This window comes from Dermochelys coriacea, chromosome 18 (genome assembly GCF_009764565.3).
Source record: "Dermochelys coriacea isolate rDerCor1 chromosome 18, rDerCor1.pri.v4, whole genome shotgun sequence".
NCBI lineage: Eukaryota > Metazoa > Chordata > Testudines > Dermochelyidae > Dermochelys > Dermochelys coriacea.
The window spans coordinates 12,391,909-12,419,016 of record NC_050085.1 but is presented as its reverse complement, the minus strand read 5'-3'; the positions used below and the strand labels follow the sequence as shown (position 1 = coordinate 12,419,016).

The 27,108-nt window shown below is 44.4% G+C and overlaps 2 protein-coding genes across 18 annotated transcripts in view; both read left to right on the top strand.

Annotated features, from left to right (window-relative positions):
- The window catches only part of KIF1B (kinesin family member 1B), a 147,387-nt gene extending 141,783 nt beyond the window's left edge, over window positions 1–5,604 (top strand). For all 17 annotated transcript variants that reach the window (XM_038376612.2, XM_038376609.2, XM_043499963.1 and 14 more), the window contains one exon: window positions 728–5,604. In XM_038376612.2, the coding sequence (XP_038232540.1) occupies window positions 728–770 (43 nt within the window). In that variant the 3' untranslated portion in view covers window positions 771–5,604. The remainder of the gene's footprint in view (window positions 1–727) is intronic.
- A 1,654-nt stretch (window positions 5,605–7,258) lies between these two features.
- Window positions 7,259–25,333, top strand: PGD (phosphogluconate dehydrogenase). Its single transcript, XM_038376614.2, has 13 exons — window positions 7,259–7,404; window positions 9,780–9,855; window positions 10,299–10,478; window positions 11,049–11,114; window positions 14,745–14,863; window positions 16,182–16,251; window positions 16,776–16,910; window positions 17,664–17,853; window positions 20,750–20,880; window positions 21,870–22,003; window positions 22,395–22,494; window positions 24,410–24,532; window positions 25,046–25,333. The coding sequence occupies exons 1-13, from the start codon at window positions 7,397–7,399 to the stop codon at window positions 25,163–25,165; spliced, it is 1,452 nt and encodes a 483-aa protein (XP_038232542.1). The 5' UTR covers window positions 7,259–7,396; the 3' UTR covers window positions 25,166–25,333.
- The last annotated feature ends 1,775 nt before the right edge of the window (window positions 25,334–27,108 follow it).

Sequence of the window (27,108 nt, the reverse complement as noted above, 5' to 3'; positions counted from 1 at the left end):
GGGGATGAGGGAGCCGATTCCAGTGAGCACTCAGTCTACTGGTGTGGGGAAAAAAAGCCAGCCCTAAAGCCTAGAAAGTGCAGTGGATGCTATCTGTTCACCAGCTTCTTACCAGACAAATCACATTTAAATATATGCAGGACGCTGTGTGTGATATAGATATGAAGAGCTTAAAATGGCCTCCTGGACTTTCTCCCTTTTTACAAATATATTAGACTTTTCACTGCCTAGCTGCTGGTAGGTCTGGGCTGCTTCTCTGTTTGGCCAGGTTGTAGGGTGACACAGAAGAACTCTCCCTCCTCCTTCCCCTGGCTGGCTTTCTCCCAAGAGTTCCTGCATTCTAGCCCACACCCAAAGTGCCACCTTGACAGCTGTGCTACGGAGGTTCCTGGCTCTCTCTTAACGGCACCTAACACAGTACTGCTAGATAAAACTCAGTCTTCGTTTTACTAAAAAGTTCATTGAAAACCCAACTGTGTTATCAGTATAGAGAGAGGAGCTCTTAAACTACAGTTCCTACCTGATCCCATCTCCCTAACAAGGACACTGGGGCAGCACGTACAGCATCCAAGTTATCACTGTTACATATCTTCACCTTTGTAAAAAAAAAAACAAAAAAAAAAAAAAAAAAAAAAAACATCAAGATGTGGCAAAAAAGAAGGTGAAGTATGAGGCTCAGGAGGTAATGCCAAGCTAGCTAATCCTTTTTCCTTTTTTTTTTGTGCAGGTCAAAACTGGCCCGAAGACGCACCGGCCTGCTGAAGTACTGAGTCCATGTGACGTTCTCATCTGTTCTAACTCGCCTTCTGATAGATAAAGTGTTACCTCTCATTTCTTTGTGTAATTCTTGATGGTTTCTCTTGTATGTAATCCTGTGGCTTAACTTCCCTTCCCTCCCCACCTCCTTCAGCACTTTTTCTAGCTATTCTAACCCTACCCCTTTTTCTTTTCATCTGTGTTGAGAATCCTATTAGTAGCATGTGGCCAAAACAAAAGGAAAAAACAAAAAAAGGATCCAGTGAATATTGCACGACTTTAAAAAGAAAAGTTATTTATTTTTTTTTGTTTTTTCCTTAACACTATTGGTTTCCCATTCCAACTGACTCTTTGATGTCTGTACCACTGTCCTCGGTGTTATCTGTCTGAAATACTTTAGGTTTTTCTTTCTTTTATAACTTTGCAGTAACCACAATGCTGTCCTCAGGACGAGATTCTTAGGCTAGGGAAAAATGGTTCCTTCTAAGCGCCTAAATGTGGCGTTACCCAGCGAGAAGCTGCCGCTGCTCTTGACGCTTCCTTAGTCTTGCTTGTCATTTAACCCCCTGTGAGAGCTGACACACAAAATAAATTAACCCATCCAGGTTGGGCTTGAATCTCAGACCTCAGATATCCAGGAATTTGTGTTAATTCTGGAAATGGAGGAGGAGTTGTTAGTGTTCAGTAGGTCAGAGCAAGGTCTGCTGCTGTTGAGATTGAGGGGAGGAGAACAGGAGCAGACCCTGAGTGATGTAGCAGCAGGCTGGAAGCAACTGCCCCATGGGCTCTTGCCATCGGGGTCTAGATTGGCACTGTTTGTTTATAAAGTTCCCCAAAATATTAGCAGAGCAGGTGGAGTTTGTGGTAACTCTGTGCAGGCAATATGGCCATGTCCCTCCTGATAGAGAAAGGAGGTTGTCACTGAAGCATTGGGTGCAAATCCTGAAATTTGAAGGGCTCAGCCTTTTCTTTGAAGTGATGCTAATGAAGGGAAGTAGAAAAATCCCTGTGTGGTAGTTCTCTGGAGCATATGCAGGAATTAACCAGAAGGCTGAGGAGATGCTTCCCTTTTCTCTCTCCCTTTCTTTGGTCTTGAGAGTTATTGTATCAGTGACTTTTCCCTTCCCTGTCTGATAAGCTTTAAAACAGAAACCAGCGTTGCCTGAAAGGCTACTCTGAAAAATGCATCTGGCATATACTCTTGGAGTACCTCTGAAATGGGGGCCTCCCTGCTCCCACCTTGTGCATACTACCCTCCTTTCTTCAATTCAAATGGTATCCAGTCTGATGATTGGAAAATATCTTCTCTCCACTGTCTCCTTTTAAAACCTAGTGCTTGCAGCACTCTCCAGCCACTGCATGTGCCAGGGTGGGAGGGAGCTTTGGCTTCTCTTTGGAAAAAAGAACACATCGCTGCTTGTATCACCACCACTGTCTTCTCCTCCTCCTCCTCTTCTTCAACTGCCTCCAACCCTTCCCCCTAAATTCTGTGGGCAGGAAGATAGTCCCTTCTGAAGAGAGACTAAGCAGACTCCTATTCCTGGTCACCAATGTGTAACAAGTGCCTGTTGTAAGATTCCCCTGGACAGCAGCAGCAGCTATTGCTAATTTGATATAAGGTCTCTTAGACAAACCTTGACCCCTTGCCCCTTCAGGCCTTCCACCAAAGACACAGTAAGTTTGTTTTTTTTGTTTTGTTTTTTTTCTCTGGGAGGTGAATTTCCAGCTTAGGTTTCTTGGTCGCTGCAGGGGAGTTATTTTTAGCATCCATCAAAACCCCTTCATTATACTTCAGTGGCTCACTCTGGGGAGTGGAAAGCCGTGGGCGGGGGCTGGAGGGTCAGGATGTACAGAGCTCTCATTAAGTTTATAGCCCTTGGGAGTGGCAAAGGGGGTTTATTTCACTATCCTAGGCATATGCAAGAAAAGGTCCTCTGATCACTCCACCTCAGGAAGGTAGTTTCATTTAGATCACTCCTTGTCACCTAATCATGCCCCCACTTAAGTTTCTGTGGCCAGAAGCATGAAGGGTTCTCAATAGAGCAACTTTATTTCAGCTTCATGCACTGCTTTGCTTCTGCCACAAAGCGTAATGCATAGTGGGACCTCCTAAAAGCTTAGTTAAAAAAGGAGCAGGAAGATGAACTCTGATGCTTGCTAGGACATATCTTTGTACCTTACATGATGGTAATCAAGCTAAGCTGTGAGCTCACCTCTTTTCCTGCAGTCCCCTAACTCCTTTGAGAACAGGAATCTGAGGTGGGGGAGTGTTATAGGGATCCAAGAGCATCACACAGAAAGCATTTGTTTGTAGCATTTTGTTCTTTAATTGTGTGACCCTAACACAGTGAGAATGTTCTTTGTTATGTAACAGATACAATATGCACTTCCAGTGTGTGCACAAACCAAGACTGCTAGTGCAGGAAGAGGCTCCCTGAGCTGGAGTTAAGCAGATTTCAATACACTTCTAAGAATGAACTAGAGGTTAATCTTAAGCACTAAATCGCTGCTGCTGCCATCATCGGTAACGAAAGTGGTTCCTGTCTGAGAAGGGGAGGGAAGATGTCAATTAGATGGTGGTATTATGTGACGCACTGAGAACATTTATTTATTTTTTTTTTAGAAATAACTAGAACAAAACTAGTTTGAAAAGTCTTTGCTTTGGATAGGCCAGAAGCTGGAAAATTAGCTAAATTGTATTTATAAATATAGGTATTGTATATAAACATGATTAAGGAACCCTCCTTAGGAAACAGGAGGTGGCAGATGGGTATCTTATTACCACAGAACTGGAAATGTTACAAATGTGTTGCATAAATTTCACCCTCCTATATTTGAGGACTGCAGGCAGCTTCTGGTGGCCTGATCTGTATGTGGATCAAAGGTCACTGGAAGTGTAAAATTCTATTTTTAAGTTTCTACATTTTTTTAAAGCCCCATAATCTCTAGAGAGTTCAGAGGAGGCAGTACCACCTTCCAGTCTGATGTAAGAGAGATGTTGAATCTCCTACTGAATCTCTCACTAGTAATGGAGCTCTGCTGTGGAATGGCAGTGTTCCTTGGTCCTTAAAGTAGGAAGTAGAAACTTTTTTTTTAATTAATTAAAATTCATATTTTTGTACAGGCTTCCTGTTCTACCCCAAAGAGTTTAACATGGAAAAAATACAAGGGGCAGTGAAAACTGTTGCCCCTCCTTTAGTTTAAAAATCCAACTGAGCTGGTGTGCAGTTTAGCTGCATGCAGGCTGCCCTGGAGTCAGCCAGCTCTTGGGACTTGCTGCTGGAAAGTGGGCACCATGCCATGGGCCAGCCAACCTTTTGAGCATGGACACTGATCCTAAAGGATGTCCCTTGGAAAAAGTTAAGATTGCAGGCACACCTCTAGTTTGGGTTTTTAATTTAATCAAATAATGGAAGGGAAGAAATGACCCAAAGACCCGTGAAAATACGACACTAGTGTTTAAGTTCCACAAGCCATTTTATTTTAAAAAGAATTGATACTGTATTTTAGAGATGCCCTTTAAGTTTTTAAAACAAAATCCTTTATCCTGGGATGTAGAACGGAAGGGAGAGGATTTCCAAACCATTGGGAAGGTTTGTCATGCCCCTGTCGAAAATCTTTACTACTGCTTAGTGAGGTGTTTCAAAGCAAAGACTTTACTTTCTGCTGCTTGTTATCTAATTTACAGGGATATTTAATTTTTTATGTAATGTATTGTATATTTATACATCTCTAATTGCACATTAGATAAGGAAGAGAGCATTATCCTGGGTATAGAACCCGTTGGTACTCTGCAATTAATATTGCCTATGCATCACTCTGGTACTTACGCAGCATCAGTTTGTGTTAGTTGTATTGTTCTGGATTTTTTCTCTTTTGTTAAAGATGCAGTTGTTAACCTGCTACTTAAAGGAAGGATACTAATGCTGCTGCTCTTGGAAGGTTTGCAGAATGTATTTAAATGGGACTCTAACTTGTGTGTTGCATCTCTCCGTTGTGGCTAATTACCCCATATGTGGTCTGAACTGTACTGTATGTAGCAGGAATGTATTACTTTTGTGCTTCCTTGTTAAACAGAAACATCAGCTGTTCGAGAACAGAAATGAGAGTTTTGTTCAGAAGGCCATTTATGAGTTCTAAGTATTGGAGGCCTAAAAACAGTTTAACACTTAACCATGTGGCAATATTAATTTTAAATTTGCTTCAATCAGTGAGAGAAGCTGTGCACTCCAACTTGTGGGTCTGGAGGGTTAAAGGACCTCTATTTTTAATGTTGCCAAATTAGTGGCCTGACCTGAGGTACTGAGCTACCCCTACCTCCTGTTGAAACCAAGGGTTTGGAACTGGGGAAGTTATGGATGCTTAGCACTTCTCAGGATGAGGCCTTAATTTTCACTCTGCTTGTTCAGAGCACATACTCCATGTGCAGTCTGATAATGTTCTTGACTTTGGACATTAGAAATGCTGTTGCACTGAAATTCCTATTTTTTTAACTGTTTCCATCTCCCTATTCAAGTCCTCCACACATGGTAGACACGATAGCATCAGTAGCCTTCTTGAACAAATCTCTTTGAAAACTGATCTCATCCCAGCAAAGGAGTGCATCAGCAACACTGTACATTATTAATTTGATTTTCATTCTCATGTTTTATTTTGTAAATATATCTGATGTTTGGAGCTTGAGTATACAAAATGTAAATATAGTTCATGTATTTGTACTAATTCTGATCCATTTGCTGTATAGGCTTAGGTGTGCAATGCAGATATCTAACTGTGTATGGTAACCTTGCACCATGGAACTGTTAGTGAACAGGGTGAAACAATAAAGGTACAACCAGTGCATTAGCAGGCATTGTATGCGCTGCTTTCTTCACTTACTATCTTTTACCATTCGTTTCTTGGCTTGATCCCTGAAAGCTGTTGAACTCTGATCTGAACAAGCTCATTCAGCGAGTACAGACATTCCTCTCTGCCTGATTCTGGGTGTTTGTCAGAGACCCTTCTTCAGCTTTTCTATCACCATTCCCCTCAAACACGATCAACTAGCAGTTCTAATTATTCAGTCACTTTCAGTGTAAAAGCTGCTAACTATAGTAGGCCTGGTGGTGGTTGTCACAAGTGACTAGGAGCTCCTTAAATAGAGGCCACTGAAATTTGACCCTGAGGTTACTAGCTGTATCAAACATGACCACGGTGCATGGACTTTCCCACACGTCAAACTTCCAAAGCCCTGTCCAAGTCGGTGTAAAACCTTACAAAAATTCTGACTGTTCAAAACTGCAGTGAGGTCCTTAAAATATTTCAGCTCCTGAAGTCCCCCAAGAGTTGCCAGGCATCCGGTTTTTGAGGGGAATGCCCCGTTGAAAAGGGACCCTGGCAGTTCTGGTCAGCATCACTGACCGGGCCATTAGAAGTCCAGTCAGTGGTGCAGCAGGGCTAAGGTAGGCTCCTTACCTGCCCTGGCTCTGTGCAGCACCTTGACAGCGGCCGGCCTGTCTGCCTCCTAAGCACGGGGTGATCAGGGAAGCTCTGCATGCTGCCCCCACCCGCAGGGCTGGGTCCCCAGCTCCCATTAGTGGGGATGTGGAGGGGTGGGCACCGTGCAGAGCTGCTTGGCTGCACCTCCACTTAGGGGCTGGACATGCCGGCTGCTTCCTGGAGCAGCATGGAACCAGGGCAGGCAGGGAACCTGCCTTAGCCCCACTGCACCATGGACCGGGAGCTGCCTCAGGTAAGAGCTCACACCCTAAGCCCCCTACCCAGCTTGGAACCCCCTCCTGCACCTTTAACTTGCTCCTAAACCCCCTGCCCCACGTTGGAACTCCCCTGCCTCCAAACTCCCACCCCTGCCTGCACCCCACCCCATCCCTAAGCCCCCTCCTGCCCTCTAAACCCCACAGCCCTGAATCCCTACCCCCACCCCTAACCAGTGCTTGCACCCCAGCCCTGAGCCCTCTCCTACACTTCATATCCCTTGGTCCTAGCCCTGTGCTCCCTTGTGCACTACAAACCCCTTCTCCCCAGCTGCATCCCCCCACCAGAGCCCTCACCTCCTCCCATACCTCAAGGCCCGGCCGAGTCCCCTCCCCTGCCCATAGCTCCTTCTTTCTAGCTTTAACCTGGAGCCTACACCCCCAGCTGGAGCCTGCACCTCAACCCTGATCCTCCTTGCCCAGTGCAAGTGATAAAATTGGGGGGCTGGAGGGAGGGGCTTCAAGGGGGCAGGCAAAGGTGTTTGGGTTTGTGCAATTAGAAAGAGGTCAACCCTCTGGATTTAGCATTGATACGTCCAGCCACGCTGTGGAGATAGGCTGTGCCTCATTTTGCATGAGGGAGAGGGGCCCAGCAGCCTAGACTCCCCGGCTGCGGCCTGCCACCCCCCCTACTGCAAGGCCTTGGACGACCCTGTAAAGGACGATGCGATCGGCGCGCGGCTGGGCCCGTCTGAGCCAGCAGCCCACAGATGGGGCGGAACTAGGCGAGGACGAGCCCCTAAGTCCCGCCCTCCCGAGAGGCGGAAGCGGCCTTGAGCCAATGGGAGCGGAGCTGGGCGAGTACAGCTGGCCCGGCCGCGCCACCCCCTGCCCAGTCCCTCACCAGCCCAGCGAGGGGAGTCGCCGCTGCCGCCGCCACCGCCGCCATGGCACAGTGAGTCCCGCAGGCGGTCCTAGGCCTGGCGCTGGAGCCGCCTGCCACCCACCCAGGCGGGCGGGGGCGCTCGGTCCGGGGCAGTGCGTGGCCTTGACCTGAAGCGCGCTGGGCTGGCTGGTCCCCGCGGCGGCGAGGCCCCGGGCCCTGGGAATGACCAGGCGGGTCGAGTACGAGGAGGCCGGCCCTGCACGGTTGTTTTCCTGGCTGGCTGGCTCAGAAGAGGGGAACCGGATGGTTGGGGTTGGGAGGTTCGTGTGCAGGAGGTTAGGCCAGGTCAGTGGTTTTCAACTGTTGCGTTTGCGGACGCCTAAAACATTCCGAACGGAGGTGCGGACCCCTTTGGAAATCTTGGACACAGTCGCAGACCCTCAGGGGTCCATGGATCACAGGTTGAAAACCACTGGACTAGGGGATCACAGACGCTCCCTTCTGGCCTTAAAGTCTGTGAGTCAGGGTTTTTTTCTTTCAGAGTAGCAGCCGTGTTAGTCTGTATTCGCAAAAAGAAAAGGAGTACTTGTGGCACCTTAGAGACTAACAAATTTATTAGAGCATAAGTTTTCGTGAGCTACAGCTCACTTCATCGGATGCATTACATCGTTTTTTTTCTTGGGGCTGAGAGGAGGCTCTCCCGTCTGCCCCGCACCCCCAGGAGACTGGAACCATCTTGCTCAAACTTTGACCCGAGCCTTCCGGGGCTCATTTTGCCCATCCCACGGTGATGCCCAGGGACCACTGACATGGGCCACTCTCGGGTAGGATTGAGGGGGGGGTGGCAGTGAAGAGTTCTGCTTAGCACTCGCCGGTGAGAAGGCATCAGAATTTGATGAGAGCTGAATTGTTGCCTTCAGTGACTTTCTTAATGGCACTCAAGCTGCATGCTAAAGCAATAGTCAGTTACTAATTCAGTTTGTCATCCTGCTGCATATGCAAATAGAGTCAGAAAATATGCGGATGCTTTGTAGCTTCTGGCTGAAGTTCTCATCAATTATTTCACTTTTCTTTTTTCTTATTGACTTAATAAGTTGAGAAACATTACTCACCAGAACAGTGTTGCCAAATATATTGTCCTACTGGAAATTGTCAGGTTACAGATGGACTTGTACAGGGCAAAGGAATTCAAGGGCATGAACAGAAGGGGAAAAGACAGGTTGTGAATGTGCTGGGGCAATACTACTCTCCTGTCTGACCTGTTGGGTATTTCAGGGTCCTGAACTTGGAGACAATTGTCCTCCCTCGTTGATCTTTCTCTAGAATATACAGTACAGCCTTTAATTATCAGCCTCAGATGTCAGGGTGGGGGGCAGGATGACTCCCAAAACAAATGGATAATCAGGTGAACCATCAAGCTGATGTGGAAGAGAGAGAAGATTCCTGGCAGAGTGAAGAGGGGACAGGGCAGACATTAGTCATATGAAGACTTCTGCACAGAAGTCTCTCTTTGCATAAGGTAGATCATCTCTTCCTTGCAGAGTTTGGGGAAGTTGGTGGCTCTGGTAGTTCCTCCCAACTTCTTTCTGCAGTGTCCTGTGCAGTAAACCACAGGACATTGGGGAGAGAGGACATGATAATCAAGTGGCTCAGTGAGCTGGATTTCTGCCAGTTGAAGTGGACTGATGTGCTTTGTCAGAGGCCTGAGGCAAAATCCAGGTGCTGCTGGGCGTGGAGCCCTGACGTTGTCAAAATGACATCTGCGGTATTGATTGCCCTGTCATCCTGAAACAGCCCCATATGTCCCCATTAACTCTTTTTAAATCAGTCTCCAGCACTACTTCATTCCCTCCTCCATTCCTGCTGGGGCAGTGATACCAGCCTTGGAGAGCCTCCTTGGCACCTGTTGAAGATGCAGCGAAATACAGAAATAAAAAGTGATGTCCAGATGTTGTGTCTGACACAGTGTCATTGGTTGGGGGCTGCACTGCCACAGTGTGAGCACTCCAGATCTGTGTTGCGGTATTGTGCTACTCGGTCTGACTCCATTTGGCACAATATCACCTCTTGCTCCTCCTCTCACCTCCCCTCTAGTTGCTGGTGGGGTATTTTCCTTCTCTCTTCCTTCCAGGGCTTGTTTGCCTTGGTAGTTGGGATGGGATCCTGGCAGGCCAAGATCACTTGGTATGCACTGTGGAGAGCTCTGCTGTGTTTACCTCTCCACTGTCTCTGCCTGAGACTAGAATCAGTTAATCATGTGGGCTCACACTGTTGTATAGAGTTCGCTATAGTATATGTAAGAGCAGGGAGAATATATGTACGCTCTCACCAGCACAGGTTCACTGAACAGTTCAACCAAAATAGCCTGGTAGATCATGAAAGGATCATTGTTAATGACAGTTGAAATCTTTCTGATATTAGTGTGGTGTTGTTCTACTTTTCAGAGCTGACATTGCTTTGATTGGACTGGCTGTAATGGGTCAGAACCTGGTTTTAAACATGAACGACCATGGCTTTGTGGTGAGTGAAGGAAATTGGGGAATTATTTGTCATTTCCAAGGGCTAAATCCCTAGTGTCCAAGAGCAGCAGCTGGGCATTTTAATTTGTGTGGGAGGTGATGTATGTGAACAGTGTCTTGAGTTCAGATTCCTTCCCTTTTATCACAGCCTTTGTTGCTGCTCATAAAGGAAGGGATTGGAGGAAAGGGCTGTAGTGGTCTGTGTCTAGCCAGGAATTGTGATCACGCATGGATTTGTTAGACATCAATTCATCCTTCGGGGGTTGCAATTGCACTTGGAACATCCTGTTAGCGATTAAACGTAATGCAAAGACGTACAGAAAAGCTGCAAGAGTATCACTGACATGGGCTTCTTGGAGGGCGGAAGCAGGAGAGAAGTGTATAATGCTGGAGCTAGCCGACTGTTGATTGATATGGACAACATCAGGTTTCTTGCTTTCCCAGGTTTGTGCGTTTAACAGGACGGTGTCCAAAGTGGATGCCTTTCTGGCCAATGAGGCCAAGGGAACCAAAGTGATTGGGGCTCACAGTCTACAGGAGATGGTCTCCAAGCTGAAAAAGCCCCGTCGGATCATCTTGCTGGTGAAAGCTGGAAGTGCAGTGGATGACTTCATCAAAAGTCTGGTGAGGATAGTTTCCTTCCTAGCTGGTACTGGCCCCTTGTTCTTTGCTGCCGCCATGCCAGCTCCACCTTCCCATTGTTGCAGAGACAATCTAACAGACTGCTAACTTGGCATTGCTTAAAGTCACTTGCATATGAGAACTCGTGGGGATTAAAATCAGTTAGAAGACTGCTTTGAAATAAAGGTTTGGTTGTTAGAACTTTACAGACACTAATTATGCCCAAGTAGATATGGTGATGTCTCTGCTTTATAGATGGGGAAAACACACACACACACACACACACACACACTCTCTCTCTCTCTCTCTCTCTCTTTCTCCCCCCCCCCCCCCCTTCCTTGTTTTAGCCTTTGGATTCTGTTGTTGAGGAGCCCAATCTAGTGATGAGCCCTTAATAAATCTGGCCCCTAAAAGGAGGGTTGCTTGTGATTAAGGCAATATCATCTGGAATAGGTTCTGATGAATTTACTCTGACCTTTCAGGGATCTCAGCTGCAGATCAGTTCTAAGTTTTTTTCCTATATGGACCAAATAATAATGCTGATTGAGTTTATTTTTTCTTTTCTGGTTGCAGGTGCCATTGCTGGAAACTGGAGACATCATAATTGATGGAGGGAATTCAGAGTACAGGGACACCACGGTAAGCCTGATCCTGCCTTCTAGACCCCTTCCTCTAGGTGAATGGGCTGAGAATGTCCTGACAGTGTTTCTTTCCTCCCAGAAATGGGTGAACCAGAACTGCTGTATACATGGATGCCTTTTAGTCTCCTTGTTGGGGGGAACCAAACCAAATTCTGTCTGCAGTGGAGCCCCCTTACTGGCAGACCTGTTAAAGAGCTATGTTAGGGTTGCTAGGTCCTTATTTTAGGAGCAGACCTGTGAAAGGTGTATGTTTGTGTCCAGAAATATAGCAATAAAAACACTGGCCTCGTTAGAATGAAGCCCCTTTGCAAATGCATCTGTTCTAATCACTGGCGCTCCAAGGTCTCAAATCTCGTCAAGGAGAGTTGAGGAAGCCAGGATGCTTATAGCAGAGCTATTGCCTGAGAGGAACATGAGGTCATAGAATATATGCTAATGGGCAATATTGGTGTCATTTCACTGACCATGTATCCCATGAGCGTGGGAATGGTACAGGAATAATTCACTTGGATAAAACTGCCGTGTGCCAAGAGGTGGGGTTTTTTTTCATAGATTCATAGATACTAAGGTCAGAAGTCAGATCATCTAGTCTGACCTCCTGCACAACGCAGGCCACAGAATCTCACTCACCCACTCCTGCGAAAAACCTCACCTATGTCTGAGCTATTGCAGTCCTCAAACCGTAGTTTAAAGACTTCAAGGAGCAGAGAATCCTCCAGCAAGTGACCCGTGCCCAATGCTACAGAGGAAGGCAAAAAACCTCCAGGGCCTCTTCCAATCTGCCCTGGAGGAACATTTCTTCCCGACCCCAAATATGGCGATCTGCTAAACCCTGAGCATATGGGCAAGATTCACCAGCCAGATACTACAGAAAATTCTTTCCTGGGTAACTCGGATCCCACCCCATCTAACATCCCATCACAAGCCAATAGGCCTATTTACCATGAATATTTAAAGATCAATTAACTACCAAAATCATGTTATCCCATCATACCATCTCCTCCATAAACTTATCGAGTTTAATCTTAAAGCCAAATAAATCTTTTGCCTCCACTGCTTCCCTTGGAAGGTTCTTCCAAAACTTCACTCCTCTGATGGTTAGAAATCTTCCTCTAATTTCAAGTCTAAACTTTCTGGTGACCAGTTTATATCCATTTGTTCTTGTGTCCACATTGGTGCTGAGCTTAAATACTTCCTCTCCCTCTCCGGTATTTATCCCTCTGATATATTTATAGAGAGCAATCATATCTCCCCTCAACCTTCTTTTAGTTAGGCTAAACAATCCAAGCTCCTTGAGTCTCCTTTGATGAGACAGGTTTTCTATTCCTCGGATCATCCTAGTAGCCCTTCTCTGTACCTGTTCCAGTTTGAATTCATCCTTTTTAAACATGGGAGACCAGAACTGCACACAGTATTCCAGGTGAGGTCTCACCAATGCCTTGTATAATGGTATTAAAACCTCCTTATCCCTACTGGAAATACCTCTCCTGATGCATCCCAAGACCGCATTAGCTTTTTTCACAGCCATATCACATTGAGAGCTCACAGTCATCCTATGATCAACCAATACTCCAAAGTCCTTTTCCTTCTCCATTACTGCTAATTGATGTGTCCCCAGTTTATAACTAAAATTCTTGTTATTAATCCCTAAATGCATAACCTTACACTTCTCACTATTAAATTTCATCCTATTACTATTACTCCAGTTTACAAGGTCATTCAGATCCTCCTGTATGATATCCCGGTCCTTCTCTAAATTGGCAATACCTCCCAGCTTTGTATCATCCGCAAACTTTAATAGCACACACCCACTTTTTGTGCTGACGTCAGTAATAAAAAGATTGGTCCCAAAACTGATCCTTGAGGAACCCAACTGGTAACCTCCCTCCAGCCTGACAGTTCACCTTTTAGTAGGACTCGTTGTAGTCTCCCCTTTAACCAATTCCTTATCCACCTTTCAATGTTCATATTGATCCCCATCTTTTCCAATTTAACTAATAATTCCCCATGTGGCACGGTATCAAATGCCTTACTAAAATCTAGGTAAATTAGATCCTCTGCATTTCCTTTGTCTAAAAATCTGTTACCTTCTCAAGGAGATCAGGTTGGTTTGGCACAATCTACCTTTTGTAAAACCATGTTGTATTTTGTCCCATTTACCACAGACTTCAACGTCCTTAACTACTTTCTCCTTCAAATTTTTTTCCAAGACCTTGCATACTACAGATGTCAAATTAACCAGGCCTGTAGTTACCCGGATCACGTTTTTTCCCTTTCTTAAAAATAGGAACTATGTTAGCAATTCTCCAATCATACGATACAACTCCTGAGTTTACAGATTCATTAAAAATTCTTGCTAATGGGCTTGCAATTTCGGGTGCCGATTCCTTTAATTTTCTTGGATGAAGATTATCTGGGCCCCCCAATTTAGTCCCATTAAGCTGTTTGAGTTTCGCTTCTATCTCAGATATGGTAATATCTACCTCCATATCCTCATTCCTATTTGTCATGCTACCATTATCCCTAAGATCCTCCTTAGCCTTATTAAAGACTGAGGCAAAGTATTTGTTTAGATATTGGGCCATGCCTAGATTATCCTTAACCTCCACTCCATCCTCAGTGTTTAGCGGTCCCACTTCTTCTTTCTTTGTTTTCTTCTTATTTATATGGCTATAGAACTTTTTACTATTGGTTTTAATTCCCTTTGCAAGGTCCAACTCTAATTGACTTTTAGCCTGTCTCACTTTATCCCTACATGTTCTGACCTCAATAAGGTAGCTTTCCTTGCTGATCCCTCAGCTGGTTGTGCTTGTAATGAATACCTGACATGCATTGAGTCAGTTGTCCTTGTTGCCTTGTTTTTGGAACAACAGAGGCCTGTTAAATGAGCTAATGATAATGTCATGTCTATAGTATATTTCACCTGGGTATCTTAGAGCACCTCCCAAACATGGATGAATCCTCACAATGCCCCAAGAGGAAAGTTGATATTATCATCTCAGAGAAAGAAATCAAGGCAGAGAGCTTGTGACTTGCCCAAAGCCACAGAAGAAACCAATATCAGATTCCGGATTAATATTGAGGAGTTTCTGGCTCCTAGTTCTGAGTTCAGGCTACTGGACTATGTCACTCTCCCATGGAGAGAGCATCAGTGTTCATGATGGCGTGTTCTCTCTCTCTTGCTCTCTCTCTGTCTAATGGGCTCATTGGCTCCTCTTGGGATTGATCCTCCCCCCCCTCGCACCCTCATACCTTTGCATACAGCACGTATCATCTAGCATCTAAGGCTCTGAGCCTTTACAAATCCTGCATCCCATTTGCCAACATGTGACATTTTCACACACAGAGGGCCAGATCCTTATCTTCTCTTTGCAAGGACCCATGTCAGTGAGGTAGCAAGGGGAAATTTCCTAATGTTCAAAGTACAGCCTGTGTGTATGTTCCTCTTTGATTCCACATATCGCCATGACCAAAGCAGAATTGAAAAAACTATTTTTGGGCCCAAATGGTGCCATCTCTGTCCTGGCTCTATCCTGACCCCATGAGTGTTTGAAGTAAAATGCAGGATTCCCCCTCCTCTGTTTCAGAGAAGCTTTTTTTGAATACTATTTCTCTCTCTCCCATTCAGAGGCGCTGTAAAGAACTCCAAGAAAAGGGCATCTTGTTCGTAGGAAGCGGTGTTAGTGGGGGAGAGGAGGGTGCCAGGTACGGACCCTCACTCATGCCAGGAGGAGACAAAGAGGCTTGGTAAGTATCAGCCCTCCCATTCCCACCAGCTCCTCTTGTAGACTGGTCATGTAGTAACAAAGTCGTCTCTGGATGTTGGGAGCACAGAGTACTGGTGAGGGTGGGATGTGTCTAGATGAAGAGAAAATTGATGTTTCCTGGGGGCTCAGAACTTCTCAGCCCAGCAGAGGTCACAGGCAGTCTTGGCTGTTCATGGCAGTCAAGGCTTATCCAGTTTTCTTCTCAGTAGTGTGCAGGTGGAGGTAGCAACTTTACAGGGGAGAGGAGAATGGGGAACCTGATCAGATATACCAGAGACCTTTATTTGACTCTTTTGGGACTCCGTGCCAACTGAGAAATTGCTAGTTATAACATGGGCAGCAACAGGAGCTGCTGCAGTGACTCATAGCTCAAAGGAGGCTTAGTTTGCTCTTCAGTGTCTCTGAACTGTTAATAGGATGCATGCTCCTTCTCCCACCCCCATGTCACTGGAAGGGATGGTGCAGCAATTACTGTGGTGACTTTTTTTTCCTGTGTGTCTGGAGAGAGATTTTGTTTTCTGGGCCTATTCTTGGCTCAAGGAAAAGACAGATTTAGAAACTGAAAAGTCCTGTCGCTTCACATCAGCTTTACCTCTCAGATCAGTTTGTTCTAACTTGATGGTGCCAAGTTGGCAACTACAAGAGTAATATGTTTTTCTTTTCATCCTAAACACGTGGATAAAGGCTGCTCGTTTCTTCCATCCCCACCTAGAATTCCGTCCTCCTCTCTTCCTGCACCCCGTTCTATGTTCATGCTCCTCTCAGGTGGCTCTTTTCACCCACTCCTGACTCAGTGGTCTTTCATACCATGTCATCTGCATGGCACAACCTCCCAGTTAACGTTTGTTAAGTCTCCCCCTTCTCCCCTTCCAAATCGGCTAAGACTGATGATGTGGTTAATGTGTAGGGCTGCAAGCCAGAGAATCTGGGTTCTGTTCAGGCTCTGCCACTGACTCACTATATGACCTTGGGCATGAGATTTAATCTTTCTCTGCCTCAGCTTTCCTATCTGCAAAATGGAGGGGATAACAGTTGTCACCTTTGTGACGTGCATTGACTGCCTCCTCAACAAGGCGCTGTATAAATGCACAGCTTGTGCGGTTTGCTATTTCCTGCATAGGGTGACTAATCCTTGAGGAATTTTGCCTTTATTTTGATTTTGATGGAGATGTCTGGTAGCCACGTCCCCTCTCCCCATTTGGCCTGGGGGTGAGTTACAGTGGCAGTACAACATCGATAAATTTTCTCTATTGTAATATTTGTGTCCAGCTGCTGAGTTATATCATTCCTCTCCATAGGCCTCACATCAAGAAGATATTTCAAAGCATCGCTGCTAAAGTGAACACTGGGGAACCCTGTTGTGACTGGGCAAGTACGGACAGACATCGATAGACCTTGGAATATGATTAGATCCATCTCTTGGTTTTTAGGCCACTGAAATCTCTGTGTGTATGTGCGTGTCACAAATGTATTCTTTAACAAAGCAGGGCTGCTTTTTGCATTGATCCTTCAGTCTGCTGCACCCATTACAGATTTTCTGTTCTGTGGTACTTCACCCTTCCCATGCTCTCTGTCCACATGGACCCATGTCCACAGCAGTGAAGCCACCATCACAGATATTTCCCTTTTTAACAGTCTCAGCAGAGACCAAGGAAGGAATTGGTTGTAGAGAATGAACTCCCCTCTTATCCCAGGTGGGGCACATTGCTGGGGCAATGTGAGGGAAGCTGCCCCGCAGTGTCTACACACAAACAGCGGTTTGGTGTGTCCAGGGTGCCTTTCCCCAGTACTAAACTCACAAAGCCGTACTAAGCAAAGGGAAACTATGGGCAGGTATTTAGTAGCGGTGGCAGCAGTGTCTCTGAAGGCACCCTGTGATGTCTCTTTGGCAGGTAGGAGAAGAAGGTGCTGGGCACTTTGTGAAGATGGTGCACAATGGGATTGAATATGGAGACATGCAGCTGATCTGTGAGGCCTACCACCTGATGAAGGATGTACTGGGAATGGAACATGATGAGATGGCAACGGTGAGCCACAGGGCCCCACCCTCCCCCCACCCTCTGGTCTATCTCACCTCTGACCTGAGACCTAGCAAGTGACTGGTCTGCTTTGAAGGCAATTAGGATGGAGCATAGCTAATGTCTGTAGTAGAATCCTCTACCAGATCTTCTGCTAGGGCCAGTGGGGAAATGTGCATGGGCACCAACTGAGGTGGGTCTTAAACCTTGAACACTTTTAGACCATGCTTCAGATCTTTCATTCCCCATGTGCCTCTTGCCCTGGGAAAGAATCTGTCTTGGTCAGATCTGAAGTGTTTCTACTTGTTGGTCCCTTGTTCCTTGACTTGGGCTGAAGAAGCTAATGAACCTCCTCCATATGAGCCAATAATGTAGGTCACAGAGATCCCTTAAAGCAGGGTGGGATTCAATAAAGTGGATAGATAATCCTTATAGAGACCTGATTAATCTTGGGATGAGCCGTAACTAGTCAAAGTGCCAAGAGTGTGGTGTCATGGTATAAGGCGTTTCCACTCCCCGTATGGCTCAAGATTGTAGTATCAGGCCAGAATATGCCTGTATGTTTCTGTTTGGAGATGGCTGCTTTGCAGCTCCATGCACCTAGGGTACCTCTGACATGGGGACATGCTAGTTCCTCTTCTGAGCTATTGAGTAGATGCCAGGCAAATGGGCTAAGATCGTCAGTGGGTTTGAAGGGGTGCCAGGAATTTGAGCTCGGATGAGTATCCCTCTTGGAATCCCATTGTTGGTTTCTCCATCAAGGTGTTCGGAGAATGGAATAAGACGGAGCTGGACTCTTTCCTGATTGAAATCACAGCCAACATCCTCAAGTTCAGGGACTCTGATGGCAAACACCTGCTCCCAAAGATCAAGGACAGTGCAGGTCAAAAAGGCACTGGGAAGTGGACAGCCATCTCGGCCCTGGAATATGGAGTTTCTGTCACACTCATCGGTAACTGACTTGTCAGTCTGACTGATATCACTGTCTCTTGTTCTACCGGTCTAACAGCATGTTAGCCATGGAACACTTAGCAGTAGAGGGGATAAGCCTATGATGAAGGTGCTTCTGTCTCTGTTATCCTTGGTCTAACAGTTAAGGCCCTTTTACAGTATTGCTCCCTGCCTTTTGCTTATCTTCTGTGGGAATTCTCCCTAATCATCTGTCCCAGTTGTACTGTCAACACCTCTTTGCCCCCACCATGGTATTTGGTAGTTCCTTAGCTGGTGGTGACTCAATGCCAGACCAAGACGTAGGATAAGGTTTTTAATATTTACTACTCTAGTTTGGTTCAGCCCTGTTCTAAGTAATCTTCCCTCCCCCGGTGCCCGATGCTGAGTCATATCACAGCCTTGAAAATGTGTGGAATAAGAAACTCCTATTTCTGCTATAGCTTTATAAGAACTTGCATCTTCCTGAAGATGTAGGAATTATTTTTCCATCATCCCTGTACCTTTCTCCTCCCCCATTTCCATGTGATAGTTTTAGCAGAGCTCGAGTGACACAGTATCGATCTGACCAGACAGGGACACTTAGGCCTTGTCCGCGCTATGGCTTGAACAGCACTAATCCCCCCAGCTTTCTTTGAAAATGGATTTTGAGCATTTATCTGTAAGAAGCATAGTTGCTATCTATGTTCCAACATGATGGTGGTTTGCATGGTTTCTCTATGCAATGTGAACAGATTTTTTTTTTTTAAACTGCTTTGGTTAGCTTACGGTCTGACCTAAAGCCCATTGAAGTCAGTGGGAATCTTTTCATTGACTTCAGTAGGCTTTGGGTCAGGCCCCTAAAGTATGCCTGAAAAGTAGCCACCCACATAATTACCCACCTACCACTGATGGTTGTCTCTAGCATAGTTTCTGAACACAGCTGTGAAATTGCAGGTGCGTTAGGGGTAGACACCCAAACTATGTTACAGATGTGTTTAAATTCATGGTACAAGCTCTAGTGTGGACTTTAACTTTGGGAAGTTACATCTGTTGTCAGAATTTGCTTTATTTTTCCTGCTCTTTTTCCCACCTCTTCTCTCCCCTGTTTTAGAAGATAAATTGTATTGATCATTCCCTATGTGGCCAGCTGAATCCAGTTTATTGGAGAAGCTTGGCTGCACTGCAACAAAAAACGTTTTTACAAAGTAGGGCTGAGGCTGCTATTTGCTGAATAATTTAAATATTATACCAGAGCTTTAAATCTCTGAGATTTGTTTACTTTTAAATTGTTGTGTCCTCCATTTGGTTGATAAAGTTCCCTTGCTTGGGCTCCTGCTTTTGCAAGGATCATGGGTGGAAGCATTTCCCAAATATAATTCTGTGCTGCAGAAGTGGTTTGTGGAGTTAGTGCCTCACAATCCCTGTGCAAATACTGGACATTCTTAATGCAGTTGCTACATCTTTCTCCTTGCATCAGGGTGACTTGCAACTTCCTCCCTGCAATAGCAGAGTCATGCTCCCTCCACAATAAAGCAGAAGGAAACGGGTTGGGCAAGAATGAAAAGGAGTGGCTTGTTCTGATTATGATAAAGTATAATGACCTATGACAGGGAAGTCCTGTGCAAACCTATGACTCATTCACAGGTGTATGAAAGAAAGACTTTTTTATAACCGGAGATTCATTGTAAAGGAAGAAAGTCTTGTATGCTTTCATATTTCTGTCAGTCCCCTGAAAGGTGACCTCAAATGCTAAAAAGTAAAGGAAACTGTTTAAATTCCCAGTTCTTTCCCTGAATATCTGTACAATCTTAAATTAAATTGAATACACTTTAAAATAACATATTTGTGAGTTAGTTTTGCCTTTACTTATCTGCCAGGACAAGAATTCGGGGTTTTGGCTTCCATGCAAGAGTTGATGATATTGCTTGCTTCTACAGCTCTCTGAGGAACGCAGCTCCCTACCTTGCTTAGTGATGTGTACAACTCTTGCATGGGCCTCTGACTGCCAGAACTAAGATAACAGATAAAAATTTTCACTTCCCCTATGAAGTCAATTTATTTGTAATGTTTGTCTGCAGCATTTTTGTGTGTGCTGAGGATTACATAGAAAAGCATCTCCAATTAATGTGCATCATACTTGGTATTTGTGTAAGTGCTTCTCACCTTCAAAGCACTGTGCAAGTATTTATTTAGTTTCCTAACCCCACCTCTCCCTAAGATATACTGTGATACAAAATTGTCTGTATTTTATGGATGAAGGAAACTGAGACCAAAAGATTGAAATTCCTTTCACAAATAAGGAAACATTGATTATTTCTGACAAGGACTCCTGTCATATAGTAGATGCCTTATGTTGTTTTAAGAACTATATCAGGCCAAGCAATGCTGCCCAAAACTGCTCTAGCCCAGTGGCTGTGTTTCTGGCTGATATTCTGATAATTCGTCCAAAAAACCTAAGTAAATGGTTCATTGGAAACCACCTTTCTTTCCTTGGACTCTAGATCTCAGAGTGTAGGGTATTCCTCACTCAATCCCTTTCTCTCCTCCTCCTCCACCCCTCACTCTCTGCTATTTTTAGATCCTCCCTTCTGCATTTCTGATGATCCTCTATTAATATGAGTTCTCTGGCTAGACTAGATTGTGGAGACTCAGCCCCACACTGTGACTCAGCTGCCAGGGGGTGCTTGATAAAAGGTCCTCTTCCTGTAGACAAAGGAAATTCCCTTTGGTGTGGCCAATGGGAGTTCTCTGAAATTCCTAAACCTGACCTTCCTTGCATGGCAATGTGGCCTGCTGCTGTCATCCCATCTCTATAAACACCTGTCCCCATGCCTTGGCTCTGCATGCAATAGGCTAGAAAGGCCTCATTGTTTGGCTTGTGCTTGCTAAATGTCTTCTCTTTCCTTCTCTGAGTAAAGGTGAGGCTGTCTTTGCACGGTGCTTGTCTTCCCTCAAGGATGAGAGGGTACAGGCCAGCAAACGGTTGGATGGGCCCAAAATGACTCAGTTCAGTGGGAACAAGAAGGTATTTCTGGAAGATATTCGCAAGGTGAGTCAGGGCTTCTAATCAGAGCTCTGCATTAGAACTGCGGGGACAAAGTGAGCTTATGCTGTGAGTCCGGGCTCTGAATGGGACACGTGTTGGCTGTGCTCTTGTGCTGTCCTTGTTTCCAGCCATTGGAGCCTGCCCTGGACCACCTCCTGTCATGCCCATTTCTCTCAGTGTGTGCCAACTGAGATGCAATAAAATATGATTAATGGGGAACTTGTTCATGGACCAGAGAAAGAACCCAGTTGGGATGAAGGGTGATACAGGCACAAGACTGGAGAGCAATGGAGATGGTATTTCACTTTCTGTCCATTGGAGAGGCTACATTTATTAACACTTAGAAAGCACGTTGAGCTTTTCAGATGGAATGTGCTAGAGAAGTGCCAAAAATTTATTATTGCAGGAAAATCTGCCTGGCAAAAGCTCGGGGAATAAAAGGAGACAAAGAGATGTATGTGTGTGTGTGTTCCTGTGCATGATCCAGATTAATTGAAGAGTGCTTACTTGGTCTTTTAGCAGTCTCCCTTTCTGTGATACCCATACAGTCTGGGGAAAACTACTGGAATAGATGCACCAAAAAAAAAACCAAAAACCCCAAGCAAAACCATAACTCTGACTAAAACTAAGTAGAATTTGACTGTATCTTTTTCTTCATGTTCAAGTAATAGATGAGGGTAGCACTAACGCAAGAAAATGGTGATATTTTGATGTTAGTTGTCCGAACTGCAAAGGAGAGAGATTTATCAAGTACCTATTGACCTGGATCAACTATATTATTTTGAACTGTGAGATTGAAAAGGCTTTGACCATCAGAGGTAGTAGTTAGGAGTGTTTGGAATTCAGTAAGTGAGTTTGTTACATATAACTAGAGTATTGCCCCTGAGATGGACCTTGGTGTGACTTGTGTGCTCTGCATGTGAGTCTGATTGTAAAGTTCTTCTATCAGAGTTTGTGGGCTGCTTCCCTAAATATGATTTGTCTCTCTCTAGGCACTCTATGCCTCCAAGATTATCTCCTATGCTCAAGGCTTCATGCTGCTGAGACAGGCAGCCAAAGAATTTGGTTGGACGATTAACTATGGTGGCATTGCATTGATGTGGAGGGGAGGCTGCATCATCAGAAGGTAAGAGAGCAATTGGGGCAGGGAATGCTGACCAGAGAGCAGTTTGGTTTGCCTTGTGCTGGACTGGCCCACTCAGAGATCTCTGTGGAAGATCTCCTATATTTTATCTGCTAATATGATATTGGGATGCTGCTGCCTATGTCAACACTGGAGCTCATGCAACCCGATATCAAGTTGATATGTTACTCAGCCACTGCTGACCTCTTCATTTTTTCACTTTGTCATTTTCCCCTAGGTGTTGGTGTTTGGAATCTGTTGATTGGCTGAGTTCTGTAAACACTGTGCCTTACTGGCTGCCTGTCAAATCCCAGTCCTTAGCCCTTTGGATTCTAGGCAATTCACAGCTCCCACCACTGATACCTAATTCCAGCTTTGTGTCTGTCCTGTTTAGTGCATTCCTGGGGAAGATCAAAGATGCTTTTGACCGAAACCCCGATCTCCAGAACCTGCTATTGGATGACTTCTTTAAGAAGGCTGTGGAGGACTGTCAGGTGTGTCTCTGAAGAAGGGAGAGCACAAAGGCAACAATTTACAAACAGTACATGCCCCAAAACACCCCTTCTGCAATGTGGTTAGGTCCAAGAAGAGAGAGGGCAGAGAAAAATGTCTTTAAAATATCTTTTATATAACACCCTTAATCCCAAAGAGCTTTAGGTAATCCTAAAGCACTTTGGGATTGTGTGTGTGTGTGTGTGTGTGTGTGTGTGTGAATACAATGTATGCATCTAGGAATCACTCATCCACCATTGAAATGCAGCATCTCCATGGTGGGACATGCCAGCTGTTTAGCACTACCACTGTGTACAGCGAAGAACAGGAAATGAAACATAATCATAACCAGCTGAAACTGCACCATCGTAACCGTGGTGAGGCAAAATGTAATTATCCAAATTAAAATTTGACCTGGACACCAAAGTTAACACCCACACTGTTGTAAAAATATCCACATGAAGTCAAGACCTTTCATTTCCATCTCATCAGAAAGATTGAGGTATTACATCTAAATAAAGGAAAAAAGGGAGAGAGTTTGACTGTAATGGGTAAAGTACTACCCTATAATTTTGGCATCCAAATGAATCGAGAGCTGAGCTGAACTGAATTCTTCCTAGACTATAGGATTTGGAGGTGGTGATGTTCTGCAAGGGTACCTCTTCCTAGACTTGCCATAAAGTGTCAAATGTAACTCACATCTCCTTGTGTGTCAAAGTATTAATATGATCTCCCCAGAAGTAATATACAGGCAAACAAATGTTCAGTTCTTTGCCCCTAATTCACATTAATTCATCCTCAGCTAATATGACTCATCAGTTTCTAAAATGTAATTTACTGACACCATTTAACCAGTTGCTCATCCTGGGAGTTCCATTAGTAGCAACCATGAAACTTTGCCATTCCATTTTCATGTGAAATCATCAGACAGGAGTGCAGTAGTTTGGAAGAATTGTGGTCCTAGAAACTACTTTTTTCTTCCTCTTTCTTTTGTCTAACAAGGTGAAACCACATTCTCATCACTGACCATGCCTTTTGCCTTGGAAAGGGCCTGCTGTTCGGAGTTTGGATTACAATTTTGTAGCTAAAAAATTCTGCTGTTAGTAAAAAAGAAAAGGAGTACTTGTGGCATCTTAGAGATATTTTCCACCGAATGCATCCGATGAAGTGAGCTGTAGCTCACGAAAGCTTATGCTCAAATAAATGTTAGTCTCTAAGGTGCCACAAGTACTCTTTCTTTTTTGCCAATACAGACTAACACGGCTGCTACTCTGAAATCTGCTGTTAGTGTATGCAGTAGCATAGTATCAGCAATGTACTAGGCTCTTAATTCACTAGACCTAGGACTGTCCAAATAAAGTGTTCTGATCTGGGCAGGAGACAAGTCCAGTTAGAACTATAAACAGTGTCTGTATGGCCAATTGAGTCATTTTATTATGACTTAATTCCATTCACTAAAGTTGAATATCCTATGCATGTTACTAAATAAGAGACAAAAGATTGTCCACATACCTTTCTGAAGCGACGTACTAGTCTCTTATGTCCTTGCGGAGTCATTGTGCTCTTTTTCATTAGGATTACTGAAAACGCCTTATTTACTCAGTGTTCTGCTTATTATATTCTTCTCTTTGGAATTTGTTCTCCCTGCATATGTAATAGAGCAGAGTTCCTGCCTGAGTTTTAGATCTGATTGTGTATACAGTATAGGGTACTGCTTTTACTGTGCGTGTCTTGTTTAATTGTTGGGCAGCACTCTGGACTGCTTTTGTTTATGAATACTGACTGGAAAATCTGCTCACTTGATCCAGGGTGGTGATTGCCAATAGGAACATGCCATTAGACTAGTAACCTCTGCTGTAGTCCTGCATGCTGCTGGCTAAATAGTCTGTTTCCTTCTTTCTCTTTATTCTCCATCAGGACTCCTGGCGACGTGTGATCAGCACTGGAGTCCAGATTGGCATCCCTATGCCCTGCTTCACTACGGCACTTTCTTTTTATGATGGATATAGGCATGAGATGCTGCCAGCTAACTTGATTCAGGTAAGCACCCAAGATGCCACATTGAGACCTGTGAGGCTGAAATTTAAGCCCAAGGAAGAAAAAAACCAAAACAGCACATCAGTGTGTGAAGGATCATTTGCCAAAAGCTTTTCTTCCGTATTGCCACCTCTTCTATGCGTTATTTCTGGGTTCACACCCTGAAATCTTAAATTACCTCATACTTCGATAGCACTAAAATGTTGTGCAGTCAGGTTACTTCTCTCCCTCTCCCCACCCCTTATCCTGCTTGTGTTCTCCAGTCTGAATCTGCTTTCCTGAAGGTTTTGCTATCATATAACAGATTACATGTACACATTCTAGACATGTTCACTTTGTAAGATTTGCCCCAAATCTCATATATTTCTTTTAAAATGGGTGTCACTCAGACACCATGGCAATGGACTTGGTATGAGAACCTAAATAGGTACCTACATACATAAGTGGGATGTAAGGTGCAATATCTCAGCGATGTTGGTATTTGATTGTGTTGTTCCTGTGTGTTTCATCATCTAGGCACAGCGTGATTACTTTGGTGCTCATACCTATGAACTGTTATCGAAACCAGGGGAATTTATCCATACTAACTGGACAGGTCATGGAGGAAACGTGTCCTCTTCATCCTACAATGCCTAGTGGAAATATTTCATCTGGAAGCCAAGATACTGTGTAGATCTGAGACATTCCTCTTGATGGCAACACTTTGCTTATACTGCATTTGGCTAGAGTTTGTCTGGGTACTTTTATAATAACTTGTATGTACGTGTCTTATAAGAAAGGTAAATAAACTCACTTATAAATGTATTGTGGGGTGTTTTCTTCTCTTCCTGCTTTCCCCTCTCTCAAGTCAGATGGCCAGAAACACGAATTGATTCATGGAACACATTTAATTCCCCATTCATATTTTGTATTCTTATTGTTCACAAGCCTTAAGAGCTTCACTAACGATATAGATAAAGAAAAACTGAAATGCAGCCACCTCATAGGTAGAGGGTGGTAAACCATGAATGTAAAGGAACACTTCACAATGGTGGAGGGAGGTAATTAAAGTGCTATGAAATTTTTAATGTCCATTCAAGATCTTGGTTCTAAAGGTCTTATTTTAAAGCACTCACTCTCTCTAACTTGACCATCTCAAGCTCCATACATCTTCCTTGGAAAGGTAAAGGGCTGAGTTGATCTAGGACAGATTCAAACCAGTGGTTCCAAGGATTCTAAATATTTCAAGACTGATACTAAAGTCACTAAGCCATCACCTCTGGCTTTAGGTCCCCTGCTATGCTGGAGGTTTAAGATGATGCTTTTTCACAATTCGGCTTTTAAAATGATCATATTAATGTGCAAAACTTGCCTCTCCCTGTTAGCTTCTCACTGCTACATATTCTTCAAACCAGTATCCTTAAGACTCCTGAGAACTCAAGAGAACTGAGCCTGCAGGCTGTTGGTGGTGCTCAGTTCATGTCATCTCGACCCTTTCTTCACTCTAAACCCTGCTAAGTGTCAAGCTTTGTGCAGAGTTCTTACAGGCATACCTTGTCCTTGTTGTTTATTTGTGTTAAGACACGTAATGGCTTTCAGACAAAGGCAACTATCAATTAACTAAAAAAAGCAGTACTTGTAGCACCTTAGATACTTTAACAAATTTATTAGAGCATAAGCTTTCGTGAGCTACAGCTCACTTCATCGGATGCATCCGATGAAGTGAGCTGTAGCTCACGAAAGCTTATGCTCTAATAAATTTGTTGTCTCTAAGGTGCCACAAGTACTGCTTTTCTTTTTGCGAATACAGACTAACACGGCTGCTACTCTGAAACCTATCAATTAACTGTCACTATGACTATCAAGAGATTAGTGTCAAGTGATAACGTCCTCTTGGGAATAGCAGTCTGCATTTTAAGTTCTAAGAAGTCAATTGTACAAAACAAGATCTTGCCAGATGAGTTGAAGGAAGTGGCATTAACTGAGTGGGCATGAGAAAATCCCATCTGTTGCACTCACCTGCAGGTGACTTGTTAGCCCTACTACTATGCCCTGCAGCTTGAACTGAGCTAGCCACAACCATCTTGGAAAATGGTTGTCAAGCATAGTTCTGCCAGGGAACCGTTTTCCAACACTAGAATATTTTCTGCGTGGACAGGGCTTTTTCAATTTTTGTTTGAAATTCCCCTAATCTTATCCATCTATTCTTAGTACTTAGTAGCATCTAGATGCTTCATTCAAGATTTGGAGTCCCATTGTGCTTGGCACTGTAGCTCACGAAAGCTTATGCTCAAATAAATTTGTTAGTCTCTAAGGTGCCACAAGTATTCCTTTTCTTTTTGCGAATACATGGCTGCTACTCTGAAACCTGTATGAACACAGTGAGAAACAATCTTTGCTCCAGTTGTATGTTTATAACATGAGCAAGGTGAGCAGGATTTGGCTCGTTGTTTGTAATCTCATTATAGCTCTGTTGAGCCATAACAAACTTTGGGGGATGGGGGGGAAGTGCTCCTTTATCTTCCTATTTGATCAACTGTTGTTGAATTCTTCTGTCTGACACATTCACCAGTAAGAGAAGGCAGCCATGTACCCGTCGT

What these genes read in the sequence shown, in the direction of transcription:
- PGD (XM_038376614.2), top strand. An exon ending in TGAACGACCATGGCTTTGTG is followed by an intron (nt 9,856 to 10,298) that starts GTGAGTGAAGGA and finishes TTGCTTTCCCAG; the next exon opens with GTTTGTGCGTTTAACAGGAC. An exon ending in TGCCAGCTAACTTGATTCAG is followed by an intron (nt 24,533 to 25,045) that starts GTAAGCACCCAA and finishes TTCATCATCTAG; the next exon opens with GCACAGCGTGATTACTTTGG.